This window comes from Salmo salar, chromosome 02 (assembly GCF_965601325.2).
Source record: "Salmo salar chromosome 02, fSalSal1, whole genome shotgun sequence".
Classification (NCBI taxonomy): domain Eukaryota; kingdom Metazoa; phylum Chordata; class Actinopteri; order Salmoniformes; family Salmonidae; genus Salmo; species Salmo salar.
This window is the reverse complement of record NC_138292.1, coordinates 86,837,395-86,853,000: the sequence shown is the minus strand read 5'-3', so window position 1 is coordinate 86,853,000 and position 15,606 is coordinate 86,837,395. Positions and strand designations below refer to the sequence as shown.

General features: G+C 40.1%; 1 protein-coding gene across 1 annotated transcript; it reads left to right on the top strand.

Annotated features, from left to right (window-relative positions):
- Positions 1-577: 577 nt before the first annotated feature.
- Positions 578-10,537, top strand: LOC123732206 (uncharacterized). The gene is made up of 2 exons (XM_045711504.2): positions 578-1,238; positions 8,705-10,537. The coding sequence occupies exons 1-2, from the start codon at positions 806-808 to the stop codon at positions 9,664-9,666; spliced, it is 1,395 nt and encodes a 464-aa protein (XP_045567460.2). The 5' UTR covers positions 578-805; the 3' UTR covers positions 9,667-10,537.
- The last annotated feature ends 5,069 nt before the right edge of the window (positions 10,538-15,606 follow it).

Here is a 15,606-nt window from a genome sequence, read left to right as displayed (position 1 = left end):
AGCCTCTTCCCGTCCCGTCTGCAGCCTAGAGAAACCATTAACCTGGTGAGTCATCAAACGCTGTGAGCAAACCTCAAGTTCTATTTCTAGGAGCACCATTATACCCTCGCTCCTCTCTCTCCCACCAGCCTCTTCAAGCTGCTAGAAATAACAAGGTCATGTCTTTACTTCCCTTTTTTTTTCTTCATACTATCAAGATAATTCTTATTGCATGATGAATATTTCAAATGCACTCTAAAACATATATCTTTCATCAGACAGCAGCTCACGTTTTCACAAAAGGCTGTAGTTACATTGTAGATCAAAGCAGGCCATTGGCTGCCTACATCACCAGGGGTATGTACGGGACTTCTGATTGGTTCCAAGTTTAGGCGTTTTGGCATATTTGCCTGATCAAACAGTGTTCAAATATAATTTTTTTATGAGAAAATGTGCAAGAATTGAAGATGACAACAAATATTATAGTCATCGTAACAATATTTTACGGTGATATTTTACCCACTCTAGTCAGCATATGGCGATGTGGATTTTAAGGCAACACTGCTAGTGTGACGTATAATCTAGTGGACGGAACGTTTCTTTCAACAGCAGCAACAGTTAGTCAGCCACCTCGGTTGCTTGCTAGACAAAATAGCCGAACCAATAAAGCTCTTTAGACGCTTTCGTGTATATTAGCAACTGTGTTTTAAAACCCATTACTGTCGTTAGTTATCCGATTTAATTTGATATTTACGGTGTTGTTGTAATTAATCAGCTAGCGGGCTGGTTAAGTTAGCATTAGCCTAGTTAGCTAACATCTCCGACCATGAGTTCACGAAGCTACTCTCCTCCTGCTAAAGAAGAGGTCTGCTGGACGGAGAAAGAAGCTCTCGTTAAAGAGGAGGAGGAAGAGGAGTCTGTTACGATACAACAACAAGTAGAGGGTGAGGCTGTTACAGTGAAAGAAGAAGAGAAAGACATTACAGTGAAAGAAGAGGAGGATGATACAGTAAAAGAAGATGAAGAGCCGTTCAGAGTGAAAGAAGAGGAGGACGCGTTCAGAGTGAAAGAGGAAGAGGAGGATGTTACAGTAAAAGAAGAGGAGAAAGAGGAGGAGATGACTGTCACATCGAAAAAGGAGCAGGAAGAAACCGGATATCTGGGCCTGGATTCCCAAAGGCATCTTAAGGCGTCCAATGGTTCTAATGATGAACTTAGCCGTAAGATGGTTTTGAAAAAACAGGCCCTGATTAACACTAGTAAGTACTGTCTTAAAAACAGAGGCACAAACTCTGCAGTTGTTGAACTGATGTGTGGTGTTAAAGGGGAAATCGGCAGTTGCTACATCAATATTTGGACCTATAAATTATTTATGGCAGGCCATCCATAAGGTCAAAATGATCGTTTTAACCAGATTGAGGCTATACAGTGTTTGTTTACAAACAGTGGCGTTATACAAGCTTATGTTTTGGTTTCTGATGGGGAAATACAGTTGAAACATTTGAGGCATTTATAAGTTATATTCTTCAAGAATCAATGTCTATAATGCCTGACCCCATTTAGTCGACTGGTGGACAGGCTGTTGGTCAACCAACATGTTTTTAGTTGAGCAGTCACAAATTATATACATGTTTTATGGCACAAGAGACACTTGTCTGATTCGTTCTTGTCTCAGTGGACTAATCCATTACGGAGGCTGCGGGGATGGCACAGTCCAAGAAGGGGCATGTACACTACATGATTTTGGCCCTGATTTAGCTGTCTTATTCAAGTTTTTGTGACCGGAGACAAAATCCCCATGTCGTTGTCTACTCGAGGCATGCGGCCGTCACCGACACTCGTTTAATGTGAGCGTGTCAGAGACACAATCTGAGGGCTTCCGATCCCGTCTTTGAGCAGTCCAAGACGTCACGATATTTTCAAACATGTTTGATTTTATCTGCACAAAATAAGCAATGCTCAGCGGTGTTAGGATTTTGAAAGTCGTTTAGAGTCCACCTGGCATCAGATGCTCAAGGCATGTCTCTCTCCAGAAGGCATTCTCTCCCACCGACTTCTTGCGCCTTCATTGTTTCCTAACTTCATTGTGTGAATTGTTTGCCCTTTTAATTGTTAGTGTCTTCACTCCCTTTCTACACACTGTTCAGATGTTTTCATGAGAAGATTTTCACTTAAACAGACACATTTTCATGGGGGGTTTTGTATTATGCTAATTGTCTCTTTCACTTCATCTACACTGATTGGATTTAACAAGTGACATCAATAAGGATCATATCATTCGGTGTAAATAGTATTTTATTCCTGTAAGTTCACATGTGGAACTGCATTAAATGTTTTTTTTTTTATTATTGAATATTCAAAACATACAATCTACTTGCAGTGAAGCCGCTCAACAACTACATCATACCAGTCATCCAACAGATTCCCATTCAGAGTGACACACAGAAGCATCCAGGGTCAATGCCCTGCCCAAGGGCACGTTGACCAATCTACCACCAGGCCAAAAAACGTGAACCTGAACCATCCAAGATCCCCCCACAGTTCCCCAATAGCTGTCCCTCAACCATTCGAGACCACTCCCACAGTCCCCCCCATGAAAAAAAAAACCAATTTGTTTTTCTTTAGTTTCCAGTCATTTAGAAATGTGATCCCAATGTCCCACATTCTCCTCTTTATTAATATAAAGAGTCATATACAGCTTAGCATTAGTTTTAAAACTAAAATGGACCAATCCTGGATCGCCCCTTGTATTATCAGCCACTGAAATAGGAGAGACTTTGTCCTCTCTCTGTTTGTCTACTCAACCCAGAGTGAAACCAAAACACCCCATGTAGCCAATGGCAACCTGATGACTCAGAGTCACGTCATAAACAAGTAGAATGACCACCGTGGGGGAAAACAACTGATATTCACCATCTGGGACCATTCAACAGTCTAGATTTACCAGGTTATTACTAAATAAACTGTTCACCATCTGGGACCATTCAACAGCCTAGATTTACCAGGTTATTACTAAATAAACTGTTCACCATCTGGGACCATTCAACAGCCTAGATTTACCAGGTTATTACTAAATAAACTGTTCACCATCTGGGACCATTCAACAGTCTAGATTTACCAGGTTATTACTTCTAAATAAACTGTTCACCATCTGGGACCATTCAACAGTCTAGATTTACCAGGTTATTACTAAATAAACTGTTCACCATCTGGGACCATTCAACAGTCTAGATTTACCAGGTTATTACTTCTAAATAAACTGTTCACCATCTGGGACCATTCAACAGTCTAGATTTACCAGGTTATTACTAAATAAACTGTTCACCATCTGGGACCATTCAACAGTCTAGATTTACCAGGTTATTACTAAATAAACTGTTCACCATCTGGGACCATTCAACAGTCTAGATTTACCAGGTTATTACTTCTAAACAAACTGTTCACCATCTGGGACCATTCAACAGTCTAGATTTACCAGGTTATTACTAAATAAACTGTTCACCATCTGGGACCATTCAACAGTCTAGATTTACCAGGTTATTACTAAATAAACTGTTCACCATCTGGGACCATTCAACAGTCTAGATTTACCAGGTTATTACTAAATAAACTGTTCACCATCTGGGACCATTCAACAGCCTAGATTTACCAGGTTATTACTAAATAAACTGTTCACCATCTGGGACCATTCAACAGTCTAGATTTACCAGGTTATTACTTCTAAATAAACTGTTCACCATCTGGGACCATTCAACAGTCTAGATTTACCAGGTTATTACTTCTAAATAAACTGTTCACCATCTGGGACCATTCAACAGTCTAGATTTACCAGGTTATTACTTCTAAATAAACTGTTCACCATCTGGGACCATTCAACAGTCTAGATTTACCAGGTTATTACTAAATAAACTGTTCACCATCTGGGACCATTCAACAGTCTAGATTTACCAGGTTATTACTAAATAAACTGTTCACCATCTGGGACCATTAAACAGCCTAGATTTACTATGTTATTACTAAATAAACTGTTCACCATCTGGGACCATTCAACAGTCTAGATTTACCAGGTTATTACTAAATAAACTGTTCACCATCTGGGACCATTCAACAGTCTAGATTTACCAGGTTATTACTGCTAAATAAACTGTTCACCATCTGGGACCGTTCAACAGTCTAGATTTACCAGGTTATTACTAAATAAACTGTTCACCATCTGGGACCATTCAACAGCCTAGATTTACCAGGTTATTACTAAATAAACTGTTCACCATCTGGGACCATTCAACAGTCTAGATTTACCACGTTATTACTTCTAAATAAACTGTTCACCATCTGGGACCATTCAACAGCCTAGATTTACCAGGTTATTACTAAATAAACTGTTCACCATCTGGGACCATTCAACAGTCTAGATTTACCAGGTTATTACTAAATAAACTGTTCACCATCTGGGACCATTCAACAGTCTAGATTTACCAGGTTATTACTAAATAAACTGTTCACCATCTGGGACCATTCAACAGTCTAGATTTACCAGGTTATTACTAAATAAACTGTTCACCATCTGGGACCATTCAACAGTCTAGAATTACCAGGTTATTACTAAATAAACTGTTCACCATCTGGGACCATTCAACAGTCTAGATTTACCAGGTTATTACTAAATAAACTGATCACCATCTGGGACCATTCAACAGTCTAGATTTACCAGGTTATTACTAAATAAACTGTTCACCATCTGGGACCATTCAACAGTCTAGATTTACCAGGTTATTACTTCTAAATAAACTGTTCACCATCTGGGACCGTTCAACAGTCTAGTTTTACCAGGTTATTACTTCTAAATAAACTGTTCACCATCTGGGACCATTCAACAGTCTAGATTTACCAGGTTATTACTTCTAAATAAACTGTTCACCATCTGGGACCATTCAACAGTCTAGATTTACCAGGTTATTACTAAATAAACTGTTCACCATCTGGGACCATTCAACAGTCTAGATTTACCAGGTTATTACTAAATAAACTGTTCACCATCTGGGACCATTCAACAGCCTAGATTTACCATGTTATTACTAAATAAACTGTTCACCATCTGGGACCATTCAACAGTCTAGATTTACCAGGTTATTACTAAATAAACTGTTCACCATCTGGGACCATTCAACAGTCTAGATTTACCAGGTTATTACTAAATAAACTGTTCACCATCTGGGACCATTCAACAGTCTAGATTTACCAGGTTATTACTAAATAAACTGTTCACCATCTGGGACCATTCAACAGTCTAGATTTACCAGGTTATTACTAAATAAACTGTTCACCATCTGGGACCATTCAACAGTCTAGATTTACCAGGTTATTACTAAATAAACTGTTCACCATCTGGGACCATTCAACAGTCTAGATTTACCAGGTTATTACTAAATAAACTGATCACCATCTGGGACCATTCAACAGTCTAGATTTACCAGGTTATTACTAAATAAACTGTTCACCATCTGGGACCATTCAACAGTCTAGATTTACCAGGTTATTACTTCTAAATAAACTGTTCACCATCTGGGACCGTTCAACAGTCTAGATTTACCAGGTTATTACTTCTAAATAAACTGTTCACCATCTGGGACCATTCAACAGTCTAGATTTACCAGGTTATTACTAAATAAACTGTTCACCATCTGGGACCATTCAACAGTCTATATTTACCAGGTTATTACTAAATAAACTGTTCACCATCTGGGACCATTCAACAGTCTAGATTTACCATGTTATTACTAAATAAACTGTTCACCATCTGGGACCATTCAACAGTCTAGATTTACCAGGTTATTACTAAATAAACTGTTCACCATCTGGGACCATTCAACAGTCTAGATTTACCAGGTTATTACTGCTAAATAAACTGTTCACCATCTGGGACCGTTCAACAGTCTAGATTTACCAGGTTATTACTAAATAAACTCTTCACCATCTGGGACCATTCAACAGCCTAGATTTACCACGTTATTACTAAATAAACTGTTCACCATCTGGGACCATTCAACAGTCTAGATTTACCAGGTTATTACTTCTAAATAAACTGTTCACCATCTGGGACCATTCAACAGTCTAGATTTACCAGGTTATTACTAAATAAACTGTTCACCATCTGGGACCATTCAACAGTCTAGATTTACCAGGTTATTACTAAATAAACTGTTCACCATCTGGGACCATTCAACAGTCTAGATTTACCAGGTTATTACTAAATAAACTGTTCACCATCTGGGACCATTCAACAGTCTAGATTTACCAGGTTATTACTAAATAAACTGATCACCATCTGGGACCGGCAGGAGATCTCCAGCCGCAGGGTTTTCTTCAGGGGGTCGACCACCGTGGTGACACAAAGGCCCCTGAAGGATGGGGGCCAGCACCGGAATTGTAGTCGGTACCCCTCGAGCATTGTGGACAATACCCCAGGGGAACTCCACACCCTCCTCCCAATTTGCCCTTTGAGACTGGGAGAAGCGGCCGGGGAAGGGTGTGTCAGGGGTCCTGCCGGGGCCCATCTCTCCTCTGGCGCCCAGAGTGCCTGGGTCCCCCAGGCACGTCCCTATGGCGGTGACGGTTGACAGGTCGTAGCTCCACTGCACGCAGTGCCCCCCCCCCCCCTCTGTCGTCCCCCAGCACAAGACGATGGGGCAGGAGAGGGACCCCACCGTCGTTCAGTAATTAGTAATTAGCAGAGAACCCACGCTACGGCGGAGCAGAACCCGGAGCAACATGTTAAAGCAATTCACAACACACACATAGAACAAGCCAGTCGTCAAGTTGTGTAAAAGGTCAATTACAGTTTGTGGCAGCAAGCGCCACCATACTAATGGATACACGCCGAGTTGTAGTGTTGTGGCCAGCTGCTCCAGGCTGCAAACAGCCAGGGAGTTTCCTTCCACGTAAGATATTACACTTACCAGGCGAACTTCAGAAATGTTGTACCTCAAACCATACGGACGTCTGCCAATAAAATGAAAGAGAACGTGTGTCGCCGCCATGGGGTTAATATACAGGGTCGGACCCCAGCCCTGACACAGTTGTACACCGGAGTGAATCTGTAAATACTCACCTCGGATGTATCCCTCCGCCTCGGAGTGATACCAATATATTGGAGTGATCCAATATTGCTCACATAACCTGAGTTACATACGTAACCTTCGATCCAATATACTGAAACGTAACCTGGGTTACATATGTAGTAACCTTTGATCCAATATAGTGAAAAGTAACCGTGGTTACATATGTAGTAACCTTCGATCCAATATAGTGAAACGAAACCGTGGTTACATATGTAGTAACCTTCGATCCAATATAGTGAAAAGTAACCGTGGTTACATATGTAGTAACCTTCGATCAAATATAGTGAAACGTAACCGTGGTTACATATGTAGTAACCTTCGATCCAATATAGTGAAACGTAACCGTGGTTTCATATGTAACCTTCGATCCAATATAGTGAAACGTAATCTGGGTTACATATGTAGTAACCTTCGATCCAATATAGTGAAACGTAACCGTGGTTACATATGTAGTAACCTTCGATCCAATATAGTGAAAAGTAACCGTGGTTACATATGTAGTAACCTTCGATCCAATATAGTGAAACGTAACCGTGGTTACATATGTAGTAACCTTCGATCCAATATAGTGAAACGTAACCGTGGTTTCATATGTAACCTTCGATCCAATATAGTGAAACGTAACCTGGGTTACATATGTAGTAACCTTCGATCCAATATAGTGAAAAGTAACCGGGGTTACATATGTAGTAACCTTCGATCCAATATAGTGAAACGTAACCGTGGTTACATATGTAGTAACCTTCGATCCAATATAGTGAAAAGTAACCGGGGTTACATATGTAGTAACCTTCGATCCAATACAGTGAAACGTAACCTGGGTTACATATGTAACTTTCGATCCAACATAGTGAAACATAATTTGTGATATAGGCCTAGGTCTAGATATTGTTTTTACCTTTTTGTGTTTTAGGTTCTTCCTAATTGTAATCTACTACCTTTAGTACTTGAAGTTAATAAAGTATTTTATTGTTGAGATATTTTCTTAGTTTTTTTAAGCCTCACTGCTTTATCACATGGCCACATTCACATGTTCAAGCATTTCACTACGCTCGCAATAACATCTGCTAACCATGTGTTTTTTATTTGATTTTTCAATGTGAATTCTTTAAGAGATGTATGGGTCTAAGGCTCTAGAGGGTGTGAAAGATGCTAAATAGGCGTGACCAAAGAGAAGCACTGTAGATATACAACAATAGACAATGTAATACTGTTAATGGTTTGCCTAATGGGGTAACTTGGTGAGATAATGTTCAGAGAAGCCATTTTGGTAATTTGGTGAAAGTATTCCTTTTCTAAATATATGTTTCCTAAGGATTTTGCTGTGAAAATCACAGCAAAATGTTTGAATGCCTTTTTGTCCTGAATGGGATTCTAAGTGTATCACCTTTTTAAAGCTGCATTACTTCCCCATGTTTCCTCCAACTACAGATTATGATACGCCGTTTAGAAGCTCAGTCTGTACTTTTATCCAATGTAAAAAACACAATTTGAAAGGTTGCTACATAAGACTGAATAGAGACGGTGGGTCACATATTCAGCTAAAATAAACAGTGGATTTCTGTTGTGGGCTTTTAACCATCTGTCTGACTTTGTTGTTCACACAGGAGAGAGATGTGACTATCGAGGATCCTCTGGGGAGCCTCAACAACCTCATGATGCTGACGAGGCAGAGAAGAGTCTCTCCAGATCAGAACTCCTCAAGAAACAGCAGCGGAAACCCACAGGGAAGAAATCTCATCACTGCTCTGACTGTGGGAAGAGTTACTCAAGATCAGATTCACTAAAAGTACACCAGAGAATTCACACTGGAGAGAAACCTTTTAGCTGTGATCAATGTGGGAAGAGTTTTACTGAATCTAGACAGATGACTATACACCAGAGAAAACACACAGGAGAGAAACCTTACCTTTGCTCTTACTGTGGAAAGAGTTTTGTTTTCTCAGGTTATTTAAAAGCACACCAGAGAACCCACACAGGAGTGAAATCTTATAGCTGTAATCAATGTGGGAAGTGTTTTTCTCACTCAAACACACTGATATCACACCTGAGAAGACACACTTCAGAGAGATCTCACAGCTGCTCTGATTGTGGGAAGATATGCACCTCTTCAGCATCCCTTAAAATACATCAGAGAATCCATACAGGAGAGAAATCTCATAGCTGCTCTGACTGTGGGAAGTGTTTTTTTTTGTCAGCACATTTAAAATCACACCAGAGAACACACACAGGAGAGAAACCTTATAGCTGTTATCAATGTGGGAAGAGTTTTAGTCAATCAGGCAGCCTGAAAGTACATCATAGAATCCATACAGGAGAGAAACCTTATAGCTGTGATCAATGTGGGAAGAGTTTTACTGAATCTAGACAGCTGACTTTGCACCAGAGAAAACACACAGGAGAGAAACCTTACTATTGCTCTGACTGTGGAAAGAGTTTTGTTTCATCAGGACATTTGAAATTACACCAGAGAACACACACAGGAGAGAAACGTTATGGCTGTGATCAATGTGACAAGAGATACTCTGATAAAAGATCTCTGATTAAACATCAGAAAATACATACCTGAAGGAGTTGTTTCATGATATCAATGAAATAATGTCACAGTGGAGAATGTTTTAACATTTTAGTAGAAGTAGTATTTTAATGAATAATGTCACAATGTAGAACCCTAAACATTTTCACCCTGTTCTATTGATATCAGTATGATATGGATATTAGCCTCATCAGGGGACAAATCCAGGCTCTGAAATGAATGAGTACTATTTATAATATTTATTTGATAAACAAAAAGTGATTAACAAAGTGTTGCGTTTCACTTACCGCATTGGTGCCCCACTTGAATCAAAATGGAACACTTGTAAATATAGCTAGCTGTTTTCTATAAATTGTCTTCTAACCAGTGATATACCCAGATTCTGTGTGGTTTTTAACCTCATCTCGCGCAATTGATTTCAACGAGTGATGACAAATAAGTGTTGCGTTTCTCTTAGTTTTCAGGACCCCTACTTTTAAATGCATCACTGAAATGTAACGTACTGTCTTCTGCAGGTGCTCGTAAAAAAAAATACAATTAATATGATTACTGTTGTGGTATGTTTGTCATTTTACTACATTTTATGTTTAAATTTTCTGCATATTGGTTATTGATTTGGACACGTTAAAACTGTGTTTTGACATTGGGCTTTCCCACCTAGCAAAATGTTGTTGAAAATAAGACTCTGCCCGACGTCCAATCTGCGTTTGTTTTGGTTGAAAGTCAAAGTTGAAAATATGTATTTTTCTTGCAGCCTTGTCATTCAGGCCAAAGAGTTCAATCTTGGTTTCATCAGACCAGAGAATCTTGTTTCATGTGATGGAAATTGTTATGTTTGTGTTTTTCTATTAACCAATTTCTGTGTGCTATTTATATGCTTTTCTATAAAGTTTGAGTTTATATATTCTTTCTCACAGATGAAACTGAAGAAATGCAGAATATGCTAATAATTGAAAAACATAAAACAACGGGAGTATTTTAATGATGTCACAATGTAGAATGTTTTAACATTGTAGTGTGGCTTTCCTGTGGCTCAGTTGGTAGAGCATGGTGTGTGCAACGCCAGGGTTGTGGGTTCAATTCCCACGGGGGGCCAGTACAACAAAAAAAAAATGCATGAAATGAAATGTATGCACTCACTACTGTAAGTTGCTCTGGATAAGAGCGTCTGCTAAATGACTAAAATGTAAATGATGTAATGTAAATGTAAAGTATTTTAATCATATCACAATGTAGAAAACACTCATTTAAAATACATAACACAATCTGATAGCAGTGACATAAATAGAATATTTAACAATTGTAAACATTACAGGACATTTTTCACGATCGAAATTTAAATATTAAAATGTGATTTAAAAAATACTTTTTGGGAGGACCATGAGCTAGAGTTACTATACAGTCTGATAGCAGTGAGTAGAGTGGTGTTTCACAGGTGGTTCGAACAGACAGATATACAGGACAGATATGCAATCTGATAGCAGTGAGTAGAGTGGTGTTTCACAGGTGGTTCGAACAGACAGATATACAGGACAGATATACAATCTGATAGCAGTGAGTAGAGTGGTGTTTCACAGACAGTTCGTACAGACAGATATACAGGACAGATATGCAATCTGATAGCAGTGAGTAGAGTGGTGTTTCACAGGTGGTTCGAACAGACAGATATACAGGACAGATATACAATCTGATAGCAGTGAGTAGAGTGGTGTTTCACAGACAGTTCGTACAGACAGATATACAGAACAGATATACAATCTGATAGCAGTGGGTAGAGTGGTGTTTCACAGGCAGTTTGTACAGACAGATATACAGGACAGTATTACAGGACAGTTATACAGTCTGATAGTAGTGGGTAGAGTGGAGTTTCACAGGTGGTTCGTACGGGCAGTTATACAGGACAGTTATACAGTCTGATAGTAGTGGGTAGAGTGGAGTTTCACAGGTGGTTCGTACGGGCAGTTACACAGGACAGTTCGTGGCTGTTTCTCAGGAGCCTGGTGGTGCAGTTACCTCTTTTTGGAGGGAGCAGGTCATTCAGTGGATGGTCAAGAGTGTGCATGTCCTTCACCAGGTGCACTGCAGTCTGCTCTAGCCTGCTCTGCAGTGAGGGGAGCTGTAGTTGGACTGCTCCACCTCTGGAGATGATCCTCAAGGCCCTCCTCTGCAGCCTGCCTAGTTGGACCTGCTGCTTTTCACTGCATCCAACTAACAGCACTCCACTGTATTCCAGACAAGGCCTGACCAGTGTAGTATAGACTGTGACCAGATCTTCAGTGGGTAGGCAATTTCGGGCAAGAACAGTCAAAAAGTGCAGGTGTTTTGAGGCCTTCCTGAGTGACTGCTCCACGTGTGTCACCACTGAGGTTAGAGTCTAGATGAAAACCAAGATACTTAGTTGTTGTTACCACTGGTATTTCCTGTCCTCCTAGGATTAGTGGTGCAGGTTATGGATGGTCTCTAGAAAAACATCTGAATTTCCACAGACTTTTTCCCCATTCAGGACCATGTTGTTGGATGTGGCCCACTCTTCCAGCTGCTTTACCTCCAAGCCCATGGAAATGTCCTCTTTTGATGCTGGTTATGGTATGGCTCGGGACAGCCCTGCGTCGTCTGCATACCCAGTGTCCAGAGTGTCACTGAAGACAACTTTTTGGGTGGACATGTGAAGGAGAAACAGATATTGTGGCACACCAGAGGTGACCAATTAACCAATTTCTGGTGACCAATAAACCAATTTCTGTGTTCATGCAAGTGACTGATTGAACAAATCCTCACTATCAGTATATTCAATTTGGCAGTACGCCCAGACCCTTGTTTTGAGAACGAACGATATCTCAGTTTCAAGGTCTCAGATTAGAGAGAAGAAGCCTTGTGAGGTATTGATCTGTCACATGCATAAACCAGTATTGGTTGGTCAGATGAATGAAGCAAACGTTAATCAATTATGAATAAGCTAAATCATACAAATATAACTTGTCTGCAGTATATAAGAGAACTAACAGGACTGCTCCTGTAGAGCTCCTGATAGACATGTACTATGGTGCATTGAGTTGGTTGGAACCTCTCCAGCAAGCTGACAATAAAGAATGATTAATTAACTATTGACTTCGAGTGTCCCTTTGTTGAATTTCCACGACAGTCCTTTAGGGGTCTTTTTAGAAACCAACCGGGCTGACATTGTGCCTTTTACTGAGGAGTGGCTTCTGTCTGGCCACTCCACCATAAAGGCCTGATTGGTGGAGTGCTGCAGAGATGGTTGTCCTTCTGGAAGTTTATCCTATCTCCACAGAGGAACTCTGGAGCTCTGTCAGAGTGACCATCGGGTTCTTGGTCACCTCCCTGACCAAGGCACTTCTCCCCTGATTGCTCAGTTTGGCTGGCGGCCAGCTCTAGGAAGAGTCTTGGTGGTTCTAAACTTCTTCCATTTAGAAATGATGGAGGCCACTGTGTCCTTGAGGACCTTCAATGCTGCAGAATTGTTTTTGGTACCCTTCCCCAGATCTGTGCCTCGACACAATGCTGTCTCGGAGCTCTGGTTTTTGCTCTGACATGCACTGTCAACTGTGGGACCTTATATGGACAGGTGTGTATCTTTCCAAATCATATCCAATCAATTGGATTTGCCACAGGTGGACGGAAATCAAGTTGTAGAAACATCTCAAGGATGATCAATGGAAACAGGATGCACCTGAACTCAATTTTGAGTCTCATAGAAAAAGGTCTGACTACTATGGAATACAAAGGGTCTGATATTTCTGTTTTTAATTTTTTATTAATTTGCTAACATTTCTAAAAACCTGTTTTTGCTTTTTTTATGGGATATTGTATGTAGATTGATGAGAGAAAAAAAAGCTATTTAATATATTTTAGAGTAAGGCTGTAACCTAACAAAATGTGGAAAAAGTCAAGGGGGTCTGAATACTATCCAAAACGGCCCTTCTCCGCCGATTGCGTCACGTCTGGAGGAAACCTGGCAACATCCCTACTGTGAAGCATGGTGATGGCAGCATCATGCTGTTGGGGTGTTTTTCAGTCAAGTTTGGCTACTTCGAAGAATCTGAAATATAAAATATATTTTGTATTGTTTCACTATTATTCTACAATGTAGAAAATAGTAAAAATAAAGAAAAACCCTTGTAAGTGTGTCCAAACTTTTGACTGGTACTGTATATGATTGGAATGTATCTTCAAGCCTGCAGCTAGTTATTTGAAATTAGACATACAGTGCCTTGCGAAAGTATTCGGCCCCCTTGAACTTTTCGACCTTTTGCCACATTTCAGGCTTCAAACATAAAGATATAAAACTGTAATTTTTTGTGAAGAATCAACAACAAGTGGGACACAATTATGAAGTGGAACGAAATTTATTGGATATTTCAAACTTTTTTAACAAATAAAAAACAGAAAAATTGGGCGTGCAAAATTATTCAGCCCCTTTACTTTCAGTGCAGCAAACTCTCTCCAGAAGTTCAGTGAGGATCTCTGAATGATCCAATGTTGACCTAAATGACTAATGATGATAAATAGAATCCACCTGTGTGTAACCAAGTCTCCGTATAAATGCACCTGCTCTGTGATAGTCTCAGAGGTCCGTTTAAAGTGCAGAGAGCATCATGAAGAACAAGGAACACACCAGGCAGGTCCGAGATACTGTTGTGGAGAAGTTTAAAGCCGGATTTGGATACAAAAAGATTTCCCAAGCTTTAAACATCCCAAGGAGCACTGTGCAAGCGATAATATTGAAATGGAAGGAGTATCAGACCACTGCAAATCTACGAAGACCCGGCCGTCCCTCTAAACTTTCAGCTCATACAAGGAGATGACTGATCAGAGATGCAGCCAAGAGGCCCATAATCACTCTGGATGAACTGCAGAGATCTACAGCTGAGGTGGGAGACTCTGTCCATAGGACAACAATCAGTCATATACTGCACAAATCTGGCCTTTATGGAAGAGTGGCAAGAAGAAAGCCATTTCTTAAAGATATCCATAAAAGTGTTGTTTAAAGTTTGCCACTAGCCACCTGGGAGACACACCAAACATGTGGAAGAAGGTGCTCTGGTCAGATGAAACCAAAATCGAACTTTTTGGCAACAATGCAAAACGTTATGTTTGGCGTAAAAGCAACACAGCACATCACCCTGAACATACCATCCCCACTGTCAAACATGGTGGTGGCAGCATCATGGTTTGGGCCTGCTTTTCTTCAGCAGGGGCAGGGAAGATGGTTAAAATTGATGGGAAGATGGATGGAGCCAAATACAGGACCATTCTGGAAGAAAACCTGATGGAGTCTGTAAAAGACCTGAGACTGGGACGGAGATTTGTCTTCCAACAAGACAATGATCCAAAACATAAAGCAAAATCTACAATGGAATGGTTCACAAATAAACATATCCAGGTGTTAGAATGGCCAAGTCAAAGTCCAGACCTGAATCCAATCGAGAATCTGTGGAAAGAACTGAAAACTGCTGTTCACAAACGCTCTCCATCCAACCTCACTGAGCTCGAGCTGTTTTGCAAGGAGGAATGGGCAAAAATTTCAGTCTCTCGATGTGCAAAACTGATAGAGACATACCCCAAGCGACTTACAGCTGTAATCGAAGCAAAAGGTGGCGCTACAAAGTATTAACTTAAGGGGGCTGAATAATTTTGCACGCCCAATTTTTCAGTTTTTTATTTGTTAAAAAAGTTAGAAATATCCAATAAATTTCGTTCCACTTCATGATTGTGTCCCACTTGTTGTTGATTCTTCACAAAAAATTACAGTTTTATATCTTTATGTTTGAAGCCTGAAATGTGGCAAAAGGTCGAAAAGTTCAAGGGGGCCGAATACTTTAGCAAGGTACTGTATAATCAGGCCAAAACATGATAAAAAAATGCTATTAACTGACATGGATAGCTAGCTAATGAAACACAAATTGACATTTACAGTAGCTGGCTAGGCTATTCAAACTGTAACATTGGCTA